General features: G+C 41.5%; 1 protein-coding gene across 2 annotated transcripts in view; it reads right to left on the bottom strand.

Annotated features, from left to right (window-relative positions):
- The window catches only part of LOC120066625 (metabotropic glutamate receptor 8-like), a 230704-nt gene that overhangs the window by 104242 nt on the left and 111660 nt on the right, over window positions 1–14802 (bottom strand). Inside the window, exons 1-2 of one of the 2 annotated variants that reach the window (XM_039018052.1) lie at window positions 13726–13735; window positions 6893–7111 (exon numbers count right to left, since the gene is read on the bottom strand). In XM_039018052.1, coding sequence (XP_038873980.1) covers window positions 6893–7004 — 112 coding nt within the window. In that variant the 5' untranslated portion in view covers window positions 7005–7111; window positions 13726–13735. Of the gene's footprint in view, window positions 1–6892; window positions 7112–13725; window positions 13736–14802 lie in introns of those variants that run through there. The other variant, XM_039018051.1, reaches the window with a different exon arrangement.

The following is a 14802-nucleotide window of genomic DNA, read 5'->3' as shown; positions in this document are numbered from 1 at the left end:
GCCTCCAGAGAGGTACTCTCAGAGTACACTGCTGAAATGAAGAGGGTGCGTTGTCTGGATTACTTCAATTTACCAAATGTACCGTGTTTTTAATCATTAGTGCACTGTTCCATATGCTCAACATCAACTACACTAAAAAGCTACTTTAGATTTTTTGATCCACTCATTCATGCATTAATTTCATCATCCATTCAGCTATAAACTCAGGTATTCAGCAAACAGTAACACAGCCTCAACTGCCGGTCCATATAGTATACACAGATAGTCAAGAAGAATGTTGTGTGTGCATAAGGGAAAACAATCAACTGGTAAATGGCTCTTTGGATGAATAAAATACACATACACATCGATCACAGTGTTTATAGAAGAAGGACACTATCACCTTGAGACCAGAACTGCTCTGTTCTGGTAAGGAATGCTGCGTTTAATGTACTTTTGTTTCACCATACAGTATGCGTTGCAAGGGAGTTGATGAATGGCAGCCATCAACAGCATTGACTCTGGGAATTGAATAACTTTGCTCAAGGGTAATCTCTTGTGGATAGACTACGTAAGCATAAATGGTAAATTATGCTAGATTTTAGTTCTGGGTTAACCAAGATTAGTTCTAGGGAAAGGTTTGGCTCTAAAGAACCCACAAGCCAAAATGAAAAGCTTATAGCAAAACTTGAAAGAATCAAAACAAAGAACTAGACAGTTGAATACAAATCCCCAGGTGGTCTTCCATCATATAGCTTTCACTTCTCCTGTCTAAATGGATTAGTGCAGATGAGAGAGATGTAACAGAGAGAGGAGGAAAGGATGGAAGCCACTTTAGACTATTTAGATGCACCTGGGACCTACTGAACTCTGATTGACCTCACACTTCCACTACCACAAGCACTACTGCCAACCCCAGGTGGGCAAAGTGTAAGCACAGGGTAGGAGTAGGAGCTAATGGCAAACATACATTTCAAACTTCAAATGTAAACCAGGAGAAAATATATTTAATCTAACCCTAATAGGATTACCAGGCCTAAGACATTTATATTTAAAGACATTTTGATATTTTTACATGGGTGTTAGCGATTCTGCAGTTTAAAAATGAATGGTAATTCAAACGAGTTGGTCCTGGGCAAGAGACTAAATTCCATTTTCCATGATATTATGTAAATGGCTTCCTAGTCCATGACAATTTATCCATGCCAATGAGGTCAGAAACTCTGTGCCTTGTGAAAGTTTTCCATCATTTCAACCAGCCTGGCAGCGAGACACATTTATGGTTACTCGGTTAGCAGTTGGCATCTTTATTTATCCTCTGGGAGGTTATTTTCCTCTGTGTAATAGTGATGGAGTCATTGCCGACTTTTAACATGAGGAGATACGCTTTTCCTCCGAGGCCCTCAGGTCTGGAGAGAAGCCTATGGAGTCTTGCAGTTATGTTACAAGTGTAGATAATTGATTCTGAGCCCAATTGATTAGAGACAGCTAGCTCAGCAATGCTAACATGCTCACCTCTCACCATTACCAATAACAGGGGAGGTTATCATGTCTTGGGCGTGTGATCTTTGACCCTCTGTTACTTTCTCACTCATCATTAGTCACGATTCATTCAGGATTATCCATAATTATGGTCGCATCCACATTAATGTAGAAGTGTTTAGAAACATTTTCTATTCTTATTTATGATAAAAGTGACTCCAAAATGACACAATACATTATTTACTATTGGGCACAAAACAATCTGAAACACAACCAAAACTAACTGCAAATGCATCCAACAAGTTTGGAGAGTCACAAGCTTGATGTAATCATTGCGTGCATGGAATATGGGACCAAAAACTACATTTTAGATGTGTCAATGATTTTGACCCCTACCTTTTTGAGGCAAAAAAGTATTACCTGTTAAACAAAATCTCTTTCTCTGAGCCATTGTATTAGTATACTGTAAAATAATATAATTTCCCAATTTTTTGGAGCATACAATATAGCTCAGTATTTTAATTATTTATTTTATACAGTCATTATTGCTCATCTTTATCAAGGGTGTCAATCATTTCAGGCCCCACTGTGCATGTTACAGCTGATTCATTTTAATTCAGCAATGACAATATAATGAATATGTGGCCTTATTCCACACTGGCTGAAAGCTGCAATAGTAATTTAATCAGAGGGCTCAGAGAGAACCGAGTTGTATTATGAGAGAGCCCCTAGAAAAAAATACAGCTGTGTACTTACTTGCGATATGGAGAATCAATTACACTGACTATTGCTATGAGGTTTGGGCGATGGCAACCTTCTCCTATCGTGACTATGTACCCATAACACATTGTGGTATACGTCGCCTTCAGAAAGTATTCATACCCTTTGACTTTTTGCTAATTTTGATTCATTTAAAATGGATTAGGCCTGGTATGTTTTTCCCACCAATATACAATATATACCCCATAATGACAAAGTGAAAAGTGAAAACTTGTTTTTTAATAACTGTAGCGTATTTATAAAATACTGAAATATCTCATTTACATATTGTAAATATTCAAAACCTGAGTCGATACTTTGTAGAAGGACCTTTTATCATGATTATAGCTTTGAGTTGTCTTTGGTATGTCTGTATCAGCTTTGCACATCTGGATATGTGGATTTTACCTCATTTTTCCTTGCAGATTCTTCTCAAACTCTGTTAACTTAGATGTGGAGCAGCGGGTTGAACAGCAATCTTCAAGTCTTTCCACAGATTTTCAATGGGATTCAAGTCTGGGCATTGGCTGGGCCACTCAAGGACTTTCACATTCTTGTTCAAAAGCCATTCCAGCTTTGTTTTGGCTGTAGTATGATTGGGGTCATTGCAAATCTTCGCCCCATCTCTAAGGTCGTTTGCACTCTGAAGCAAGTTCTCATCAAGGATTTGCCTGTATTTAGGCCTCATTCATTGTTCCCTCTATTCCTACCAGTCTCCCAGTATGTGCCGCTGAAAAGCATCCCCATAGCATGCTGCCACCACCATGCTTCACAGTAAGGATGGTGTTAGACAGGTGATGACCTGTGCCTGGTTTTCTCCAGACATAGCACTTTTCATTCAGGCTATAGAGTAACATTTTTGTCTCATCAGACCACAGAATCTTTTGCATTATGATCTTAGTCTTTCACGTGCCTTTTTGCAAACTCTAGGTGTGCTGTCATATGCCTTTTTCTCAGGAGTGGCTTCCATCTGGCCACTGTCCAATAAAGCCCAGATTGGTGAAGTACTGTATAAATGTTTTTCTGGCAAGTTCTCACATCTCAGTCCCACACATCCCACTCTGACAGAACTACAGGGTTCATTGGGTTCTGGGTCACCACCCTGACCAAGGTCCTTCTTGACCGGTTGCTCAGATGGCCAGCTCTAGGCAAATCTGGGTAGCTCCATATTTTTTCAATTTCCCAATGATGGAGACCACTGTGCTCTTGGAAAGTTAACACATAAATTATTTGATATCCTTCCCCAGATAGACTACATGACCAAAAATATGTAGATACCTACTTGTCAAACATCTCATTCCAAAATCATGGGCATTAATATGGAGTTTGTCCTCCCTTTGCTGCTACAGTTAAATAAAGGTTAAATAAAAATAAAAAAGTAAAAAAATAAAAACAGCCTCCACACTTCTGGGAAGGCGTTCCACTAGATGTTGGAACATTGCGGCGGAGACTTGCTTCCATTCAGCCACAAGAGCATTAGTGAGGTCGGACACTGATGTTGGGCGATTAGGCCTGGCTCGCAGTCAGTGTTCCAATTCATCCAAAAGTTGTTTGTTGGAGTTGATGTCAGGACTCTGTGCAGGCCAGTCATGTTATTCCACACCGATCTCGACAAACCATATCTGTATGGACCTCGCTTTGTGCACGGGGGTATTGTCATGCTGAAACAGGAAAGGGCTTTTCCCAAACTGTTGCACAAAGTTGGAAACACAGAATCGTCTAGAATGTCATTGTATGCTGTAGAGTTAAGATTTCCCTTCACTAGAACTGTGTCCAGCTTGCTTTCTGGCATACAGCGACTTGACACGTAAACTTTCAAGGTGTCCCCTGCTGTTGAGACACTCTCATTTTCTTGCCTGACAGACACACACCCCAATGTGAGTGTGTTGTTGACGAAACATGTTTTACGAGCCTGAGTTACAATACTCTACATTTCCATTCATTTTCACATCGTGAATTTGATAAAAATATGAATTAATTGTGTGTTTTCTTGGCCTGATGTTTTTGATAGCCGTGTATTTCTTTCTCGGACAAATTTTTCTTTCTCTGAGAATTTCCTGTCAAGAAGAGAGACACAGAAGCCTCGCTAGCTTAGCTAGCCTAGCTAGCCTGTAGCCTCAAATGGAGGATGCTAACAAACGTTTTCAACGCTGCAGGTGCTGTGTTTATTTTGCTTTATTCCAGGACAATGTGGACCACCCGGACTTTCAATAAAGCAACTGTTTGCTTGCAGAGGACTACAAGGGTGAAGTGGCTACTCTTAGCAAATAAGTAGCAAACTTACACAAGCTACTGGGGAATCCACGCCCGCCTAGTTTTTCTTTATCTTCTACCCCAGTAGCCAGAAGCCGCTTTGGCCTGGTGGAAGTGTCGCCGCTGAGTCGTTCAACTGGTCGGTCCTCTGCAGGTATTCTTCCCCAAAGGGATCTCCCCCTTCTAATGGAGTTAGTAGATTTTTCCTGGATGACTTGGTGGATGTTCTTGTTCTCAATCCTACCAATCAGCCATGGAGATATATCATTCGCCGTGGAAGTCTAAAACAGTGACCTCTGGCAACAGGGGCCTCCTTGGCGAAAGCAAGCCCGGACCGGACACAGACTAGAAACAGCTTCGCAACCCTGGATCGAGAGGTTCCGGCACCTTCTTCCCTGGGGACTTCCGATTCGAGATCAGATACGGATGTACCTGTGCCTTTATCTTCTGTTCTGTCTCCAGTGGCTTTTTACCTCAGGTTTACCTCAGGTTCAGATCCTCAGAGCTCCCCCTATCATCGGACCATGAGGCTGTCTAAGACTGCCCATTCATCATCCACGATGGATACTACAGCAAGCTCGGGTCCATCAGGCCATCGAGGGGTTTACGAAGGAACAGCCGGACCTTCTCAACCATTGCACCAGCTGTCGTCATTGGCAGCTCTATGGTTAGAAGCATCTTGGTTCCCGGGGCAAAAACCCTGTGCTATCCTGGAGGATAAGTATGGGACATTAAAAGGCTGCTTCCGGCTGTTCTATGACAGCTGCTGGGAGCTGAACCTGTCGTAGTCCATGTGAGGTCAAACGGTATTAGGAGGGCAAGCTCGAACTGCTGAAAATGTATTTTAAAGAACTGATCCTAGCTCTGAAAGATTACAAAAAGCAGCCAATTATGTCAGATCCGGTACCATCGTTGGGCAGCGTGTGTGAAAGATTCATCATGCTACTGGCATTACACACCTGGCTAAAAGATTACTGTAGCTCTGTTGGAATAACTTTTATATATAACTTTGGCATCTTCTGGAAACAGAAGATGCTCTACAGGAATGATGAGTCCATCCAAATCATCTTGGCTCCTAGACTCGCATTTCAAGGCTGCATTGAGACAATGACTTACCAATGACCCAAGCCCACCTTAGATAATCCCTACCATTGTGTCGCTGAGTTGCCATAATGCTGCAGCAAATGTACATTATCCCAGGGGCATTAGAAGTCAAAAAGTACACTACCAGTTAAAAGTTTTAGAACACCTACTTATTCAATGGTTTTTCTTTATTTTCACTATTTTCTACATTGTAGAATAATAGTGAAGACATCAAAACTATGAAATAATACATGGAATCATGTAGTAACCAAAAAAGTGTTACACAAATCAAAATATATATATATATTTCAGATTCTTCAAATAGTCACCCTTTTCCTTGGTTAAAAAAACAACAACAGATTTTGAGGTCCCAGGCTAATAATGGAAAGCTATTGTTCCTATGTAATTCCGTCTCCCAAATTGCAATTCCTATAGCTTCCACTAGATGTCAACAGTCTTTATTCAAGGTTTCAGGCTAGTTTTTTGAAAAACAAGCAAGAATTTTGAGTTTTGGTTAGGAGAGCACCGGAACAATATCAGTCTTTCGGCGCACGAGGGAGAGGGTGCACGCTTACTAATTTTGCTTTCCTATTGAACATACTACTTTCCGTATGAAATATTATAGTTTATTTACATTTTAGAGTACCTGAGGTTTGAATAGAAACGTTGATTGACTTGTTTGGACGGAGTTTAGCGGTAGCTTTTGGAACTCCTTTGTCTGCATGTTGAACGAGTGGATTACTGAAATCGATGGCGCCAACTAAACTGACTTTTTGGGATATAAAGAAGGATTTTATCTAACAAAACGACCATTCATGTTGTAGCTGGGACCCTTGAGATTGCAAACCGAGGAAGATCTTCAAAAGTAAGTGATTTATTTAATCGCTATTTGTGATTTTATGAAGCCTCTGCTGGTTGAAAAATATGTTGATGTGGGGTGCCGTCCTCAGACAATCGCATGGTATACTTTCGTCGTAAAGCCTATTGTAAATCGGACAATGCAGTTAGATTAATATAATTTAAAATCTTAAATTATTGTAAGATTTGTATGTTCATGAATGTTTAATATTCCGATTATTTATTTGAATTGCGCGCCCTCCAATTTCACCGGATGATAGGCGTCCCCGCTAGCCTATCCCTAAGAATAAAAGCCTTGCTGTGTATTAGGAGAGAAAGACACTTTTGGATTCAATCACATTTCTTTATCATACATCATGACGTCACAAAGATAGCTCACATTTAGTAGCCATATCTATAAAAATCTTCAATAGAGTTTCAGTAAAAACCTAATTGAGCAGCCATTTTGTGCCAGTAAAAAGATCCCCATCCCACTTACCAGACTCTCTGGAGATCTGGACGAAAGCCTCCACGCCACTTTCACCGTAATTCCCCTCCGAGGCCAGTGTCGACACATAGTTCCAGCCCATCGCCGTGACGATGTCCAGCATGGCCTGAGCTTGGTAGGAGTCTGGTGGCACCACACGGGAGAAGAAGTCGTAGCGTGTGTTGTCACTCAGCTCGGGCGCCGTGGATGCATAGCTGATCTGAGGGATCTGTGCAGACAAGGAAGACATAGTGTAAGTATTTACTGAAAAACTAGTAATTGTTCAATTACACAATGGAAACTACACCCCAGACATCTATTATATGTTACACATGAGAATCGCAATGGAAAGACAAATCCCTGCGACGTTGTCAGAACTTTTAAGAACTACCTGACTTAAAACTTAATTTCATCCTGTTTAAGGAGCACATTCACCCCAAAAGAACTTCAAAACCAAAGGGAACCACAATTTCATAATTCTCAGCTGGACACAGCGTAATGGAGAAGAGAGGGGAAACTGTAAGGTGGAATTAGACAGACAGACAGACAGGCGGGCGGGCGGGCGGGCGGGCGGGCGGGCGGGCGGGCGGACGGACGGACACACAGACATACGGACACACAGACATACGGACACACGGACAGACAGACACACGGACAGACAGACACACGGACAGACATACACACGGACAGACATACACACGGACAGACAGACACACGGACAGACAGACACACGGACAGACAGACACATGGACAGACGGATACACGGACAGACAGACAGACAGACACACGGAAAGACGGATACACGGACAGACAGACAGACAGACACACGGACAGATAGGGAGAAGGTTGGAGAGTGATTGAAGGACTGATTGATTTCACTTCAGTCAAAGGCCAGGGTGCGCGGGCAGGCCCTACAGGCTGGACTCATTGGCATTCAAAGAGAGGGGGAATGGAAGAAAGAAAGACAGACAGGCAAAGGCCTGCCAGCAATACAAATTCCACTCATTGGCTGGCAGCTTGAGCCGATCTCAGCTCATTCACAGACTGCAACAAATTAAACCGGCTGTAAATACAAATGCATCTGGTGGCTTTGACATTATTGAAATCACCTGTATAATGCCAACGTTCTGTCAGTCCCAGAAGGTTAACCCTTGAACTGGGATTTCAGAGCCATAGGATAACAATAGCTAAATGAATACCAGAGGCAATAAGTGATTTACTCTCAACATTAATGAACTTATGCCATTAAGTGATTAAGATCTGGGTTGAAACAAATACAATTCGTATTGCCTTTAGTCCTTATATGAACAACTTAATTTCCAGGGACCAAAGAGCCTGCTTGTGGTTGTCCTTATCTTTCCATTAGCACATAATTGAAAAAGAGAAAAAGAGGGACGTTTGTACCCCTAAAGTTAATCTATAGCTTTAATTTATCAGTTAAGGAGAGACTCAACCAGAATGTACTGTGGCTTCAAAGAACTAGCTCTGTCCGTACACTCTAAAAAAATGTTGGGTCGTTCGGATGACCCAACTGTTGTGATGCAGGCATTGGTTCACTTAGTTGGGTTGTTTTCTTTAAAAGGAGAAGGTTGGGTTGTTGATGCTGGGTTATTGATGCTGGGTTATTGAGCTATGACCCAGTCGGTCAGATCAGAAGACTAGAGAGGCGTGGCTTATTAGTGATGTGGCTTTCAGATAGTTATTTTTGGCCACTCGTGAGATTATATGTAATTCCAGTTAATCTGTTCTGTTGTATTGTTATCACATGTTAAGTTTGAACACTTACATTTTTATAGCTATAATGAGAATCCAAATGTATTAGTTCCTTGAGAGCCTATGCAAAACCCAACGTTGGGATAGTTACTACTTTGTTACAATATGTAAATATTATCATTGTTATTATTATATTAGAATATGCAATGTGCAAAAGAAAATGACGAAAGAAAGTTACAGACACACATATATCAGACCCCCAAGACATGCTAACCTCTCAATATTACAATAACGGGAGTTTAGCATTTTTGGTGGGTGTATGATATGTGCGTCTAACTTTCTCATTCAGGATTATCCGTAATCATGTGTTTAGTGTTTAGAAACATATTCCATTCTTATTTACAATAAAAGTGACTCCCCAAATGACACAATACATTATTTACCATTCATTTCTATCGGCCACAAAATAATCTGAAACACAACCAAAACAAACAGCAAATGCATCCAACAAAGTCACAAGCTTGATGTAGTCATTGCGTACTATGACTATGGGAACAAATACTGCATTTTTTTACGACATAAATGCACATATAAGTGAATTTGTCCAAAAACTTGATTATATTATAAACTAAACTATAAATACTATATTTAATTAAAAATTAAAATCTGAAATGTCTTGAGTCAATAGGTGTTCAACCCCTTTGTTATGGCAAGCCTAAATACGTTCAGGAGTATAAATGTGCTTAAGTCACATAATAAATAGCATGGATTCACTCTGCTTGCAATAATAGTGTATAACATGATTTTAGAATGACTACTTCATCTCTGTACATACAATCATCTTAAAGGCCCCTCAGTCGAGCTGTGAATTTCAAACACAGATTCAACCACAAATACCACGGAGGTTTTCCAATGCCTCGCAAAGAAGGGCACCTATTGGTAGATGGGTAAAAGTAAAAAAAGCAAACATTGAATATCCCTTTGAACATGGTGAAGTTATTAACTACACTTTGGATGTTGTATCAATACACCCTGTCACTACAAAGCCTCAAATGTTGTGCACAAATTTGTTTACATCCCTGTTAGTGAGTGTCACGTTCCTGACCTGTTTTCTGTTGTTTTGTATGTGTTTAGTTGGTCAGGGCGTGAGTTGGGGTGGGTATTCTATGTTGTGTGTCTAGTTCGTCTGTTTCTGTGTTCAGCCTAATATGGTTCTCAATCAGAGACAGCTGTCAATCGTTGTCCCTGATTGAGAATCATATAAAGGTGGCTTGTTTTGTGTTGGGGATTGTGGGTGGTTGTTTCCTGTCTCTGTGTTTGTGTTCTGCACCAGATAGGACTGTCTCGGCTTTCACGTTTGTTATTTTGTTATTTGTTAATGTTCATTGTTTATTGTTTAATTAAACATGTTGAACACTAACTGCGCTGCATTTTGGTCCTCTCCTTCATCCCAGGAAGAAAGCCGTTAGTGAGCATTTCTCCTTTTCCAAAAGAATCCATCCACCTGACAGGTGTGGCATATCACGAAGCTGATTAAACAGCATGATCATTACAAAGGTGCACCTTGTGCTGGGGACAATACAAGGCCACATCAAAATGTACAGTTTAGACACACAACAAAAGCAACACATTTCTCAAGTTCTGAGGGAGCATGCAATTGGTATGCTGACTGCAGGAATGTCCACCATTGCTGTTGCCAAATAATTTAATGTTCATTTCTCTACTATAAGCCATTTTAGAGAATTTAGCAGTACGGCCAACCAGCCTCACAACCGCAGACCGCATGTAAACATGCCGGCCCAGGACCTTCACATCCTGCTTCTTCAACTGCGGGATCGTCTGAATCTAGCCACCTGGACAGCTGATGAAACTGTTGGTTTGCACAACCGAATAATTTCTGCAAAGTCAGAAGCCGTCTCAGGGAAGCTCATCTTGTCTTTCTCAGCAGATTCTTTGACCTGACTGTATTTCGGCATCATAACCAACTTCAGTGCTCACCAGCATGCTGGAGAAGTGTGCTCTTCACGGATAAATCACCGTTTTTAACTGTACTGGGCAGATGACAGACAGTGTGTATGGCGTCGTGTGGGCGAGTGGTTTGCTGACGTCAACGTTGTGAACAGAGTACCCCATGTTGGGTGGTGGGGTAATGGTATGGGCAGACGTAAGCTATGGACAACAAACACAATTTAATTTTATCGATGACAATTATAATTGACAGATATACCGTGACGAGATCCTGAGACCCATTGTCGTGCCATTCATCCACTGCCATCACCTCATGTTTCAGCATGATAATGGACAGCCCTATGTCGCAAGGATTTGTACACAACACCTGGAAGCGGAAATGTCCCAGTCCCTTCCATGGCCTTCATACTCACCAGACATTCCTGTGCTGTTTAACTACCCTGGTAGGTTGACTGACAACCTGAACCAGGTTGCAGGCACTGGTTACAGTTTGAAGTTTTTTTATTGAGTGGGCAGTTTGATGAAAGCCAGTCAATATTTAAATCACCCACAAAATATACTTCTTTGTTGATATCACATAAAATATCAAGCATTTCACACATTATCCAGATACTGACTGTTAGCACTTCGTGGTCTATAGCAGTTTCCCACAAGAATGGGCTTTAGGTGAGGCAGATGAACCTGTAGCCATATTACTTCAACAGTATTTAACATGAAATGTTTACAGAAATGTGGTTCTGAATATAGACCGCGGTAGATGTTCATCAAAGGTATCATCAAAGGTATTATCAGAGTGAGCCTCAGAGATAAATGTAATCTGTAACAACTAAGTTATTGACTTCGCAAACATTATTTCTTAGGCTACATATGTTAATACGGGCTATTTTTGTAGCACTTTTTTAATGCTTTACTGGGAAGCTTATCAGAAGTAGACTTGCTCATGTTATTTATATTGGAGCTGATAGTGCACGGTGAGCTGCACACAGTGGACTTCCTACTAGGGCACACCGCCTCAGTGCTAACACTGTAACCATGGTTTATAGGCACATGATTACTGCATACAATAGCTGTAGGATCAACGGAGGTATTCAGGGCAGTTAGGGGGACATACATTAAGTTACTTACATTGTGTCTGCCAACGCCCCTGGGATAATGTATATTAGATGCAGCATTATGACAACTCAGCGTCACAATGTTTGGGCACAGGTCTGTGCGCAAACAATTCAAGCTTCTACTTTTAAAAATCCACCTTTCCAGAAATAAGTCTCTCACCATTGCCGCTTGTTATAGATCGCCCTCAGCCCCCAGCTGTGCCCGGGACACCATATGTGAATTGATTGCCCGCCATCTATCTTCAGAGTTCGTACTGTTAGGTGACCTAAACTGGGATATGCTTTACACCCCGGCCGTCCTACAATCTAAACTATTTGCCTTCAATCTCACACAAAATATCAAGGAACCTACACCAGGTACAACCCTAAATCCGTAACCATGGGCACTCTCATAGATATCATCCTGACCAACCTGCCCTCTAAATACACCTCTGCTGTCTTCAACCAGGATCTCAGCGATCACTGCCTCATTGCCTGCATCCGTAATGGGTCCGCGGTCAAACGACCACCACTCATTACTGTCAAACGCTCCCTTAAACACTTCAGCGAGCAGGCCTTTCAAATCGACCTGGCCCGGGTATCCTGGAAGGATATTGACCTCATCCCGTCAGTAGAGGATGCCTGGTTGCTCTTTAAAAGTGCTTTCCTCACCATCTTAAATAAGCATGCCCCATTCAAAAAATGTAGAACTAAGGACAGATATAGCCCTTGGTTTACCCCAGACTTGACTGTCCTTGACAGTCTGCATTAGCATCAAATAGTACCCGCGATATGCAACTTTTCAGGGAAGTCAGGAACCAATATACACAGTCAGTTGGGAAAGCTAAGGCTAGCTTTTTCAAACAGAAATTTGCATCCTGTAGCACTAATTCCAAAAAGTTTTGGGACACTGTAAAGTCCATGGAGAAGGCTAGAAAACACTGTCACCACCGATAAATCTTCGATAATCGATCATTTCAATAAGCATTGGTTTTAACAACATGTACTTTTTAACTAATTTAAATGTAATATTCAAATGCTGTGTTTTATGCTTTTACGCTTTTATGCCGTTTTTATGTGTATAAAATGATGTGCAAAAATATATGAGCTGTTTTAAAGGAAATGTAATAATAAATAAAATCGACCAATGGCCCCCTGATCTCCCCGTGTCTGCCAGCAGGGGAGGACCTAATGCCCCAGCTCGTGCTGTACGGGGTGGGCCGAAGGCCTATTCCACCGAAGGCCTTCACAAAGCTCTGGCCCACCCTCACGTGTCTGAAGGAAGCACTGTTGTCCTCCCGCAACCTGCTGGTAGCGAAATGAGTAGAGACCTCCCCCCAGGCAGTGGCCCTGGTAGCCACGGAATCCCTGGGGTGGTACAGAAAAAAGGGGGCCTCGACCCCAGGCGAAGGGTCCCCCACAACACCCAAGGTCCCGGCGGCCACGGCCTGACAGCGCTGCGGCGCCTAGGGCAATGCGCCTAGGGGAGGGATCTCCTCTGGGCCCCGACGGACAGGATGGAAATTGATTCGGAGGAGCAGGAGGAGGCGAGTTTGATAAGGACTCACCCCGTTCCTGTACAAAGGACCAAAGTGACGTCTTAAAAATGTTTTACTTTTGTTAAATAAATTATACACATTTTAAATGGCTTTTACAGAATTGGATGTTTTACATAAACATTTTTTTTTTTTAATTGGTTTTAACAACATGTACTTTTTAACTAACTTAATTGTAATATTCAAATACTGTGTACTATGCTTTTATGCCGTTTTTATGTGTATAAAAGGATGTGCAAAAATATATGAGCTGTTTTAAAGGAAATGCAACAATAAAACTTTTCCAAAAGAAAAAACGTCTTCCATATTTAACCCAACCCCTCTGAATCAGAGAGGTGTGGGGGGCTCTGTAATTGAAGTCATCGTGGATTTCAGTCAGTGCCCATGTCATTTTAGGTAGTTTGATAAATCCTTCAGCACGGCAGTCATTCTGGTTGCAGGTTGTGGGTGATTATCCTCACTCTGGCTGGATTCTGATAGGAATTACTAGACACCTCACAAACCAGCATATTGTGATTTGCAGGTCTGATGTGGCCTATCATCCAGGATTTTCAGCTCACATTGTTGAGGATAACTGGGCCATTATATGATATATTTTCATAAAGGGTTTACTTTTAATTGAAGCACATTCACTTAGGCAGTCTCTTGGTGAAGGCTTCAGGTATATATATATATTTTAATGCAACAACCATCTCTCTCTCACTAACAAACTCAGTCATGTGTGGGCATCTCTCACATTTGATCAAAAGGCATGCTGGGAAATATGCAAACACAGCTTTACGCCCTACAGTTTTAAAACAACACCCCCAGTGTTTAGTGTTTAAAACCTAAACAATGTGTGCTGAATAAACATTTTCATGTGTTTAAAAGGCTAAATACAAGGCCTGCACTGAATGTACCAGTCGTGCTTTGCAAGATAGAACAAATCTGTTTCGGTTTCCAGAGTTTACGCACTCTAATGAAAATGTCGTGTCAGCATTGACCACCACCTGCTTCACTAAAATTGATCACCGGTTAATCATTATGTAGGTGACAGGTTGCATGTAATTTCTATTTTCCTAATGGTTGTCAATTTCATCAGCATCACACTGCCATACTAGCCGTAGGTCTACTTTTTTCCTTTAAACATATATCCCATCAATGTACACTGCTCCAAAAAATAAAGGGAACACTAAAATAACACATCCTAGATCTGAATGAATGAAATATTCTTATCAAATACTTTTTTCTTTGCATAGTTGAATGTGCTGACAACAAAATCACACAAAAATTATCAATGGAAATCAAATTTATCAACCCATGGAGGTCTGGATTTGGAGTCACACTCAAAATTAAAGTGGAAAACCACACTACAGGCTGATCCAACTTTGATGTAATGTCCTTAAAACAAGTCAAAATGAGGCTCAGTAGTGTGTGTGGCCTCCACGTGCCTGTATGACCTCCGTACAACGCCTGGGCATGCTCCTGATGAGGTGGTGGATGGTCTCCTGAGGGATCTCCTCCCAGACCTGGACTAAAGCATCCGCCAACTCCTGGACAGTCTGTGGTGCAACGTGGCGTTGGTGGATGGAGCGAGACATGATGTCCCAGATGT

Source organism: Salvelinus namaycush, chromosome 21, assembly GCF_016432855.1.
Source record: "Salvelinus namaycush isolate Seneca chromosome 21, SaNama_1.0, whole genome shotgun sequence".
Classification (NCBI taxonomy): domain Eukaryota; kingdom Metazoa; phylum Chordata; class Actinopteri; order Salmoniformes; family Salmonidae; genus Salvelinus; species Salvelinus namaycush.
Note: the sequence above shows the minus strand (reverse complement) of the source record. Positions and strands in the feature narration are given on the sequence as shown.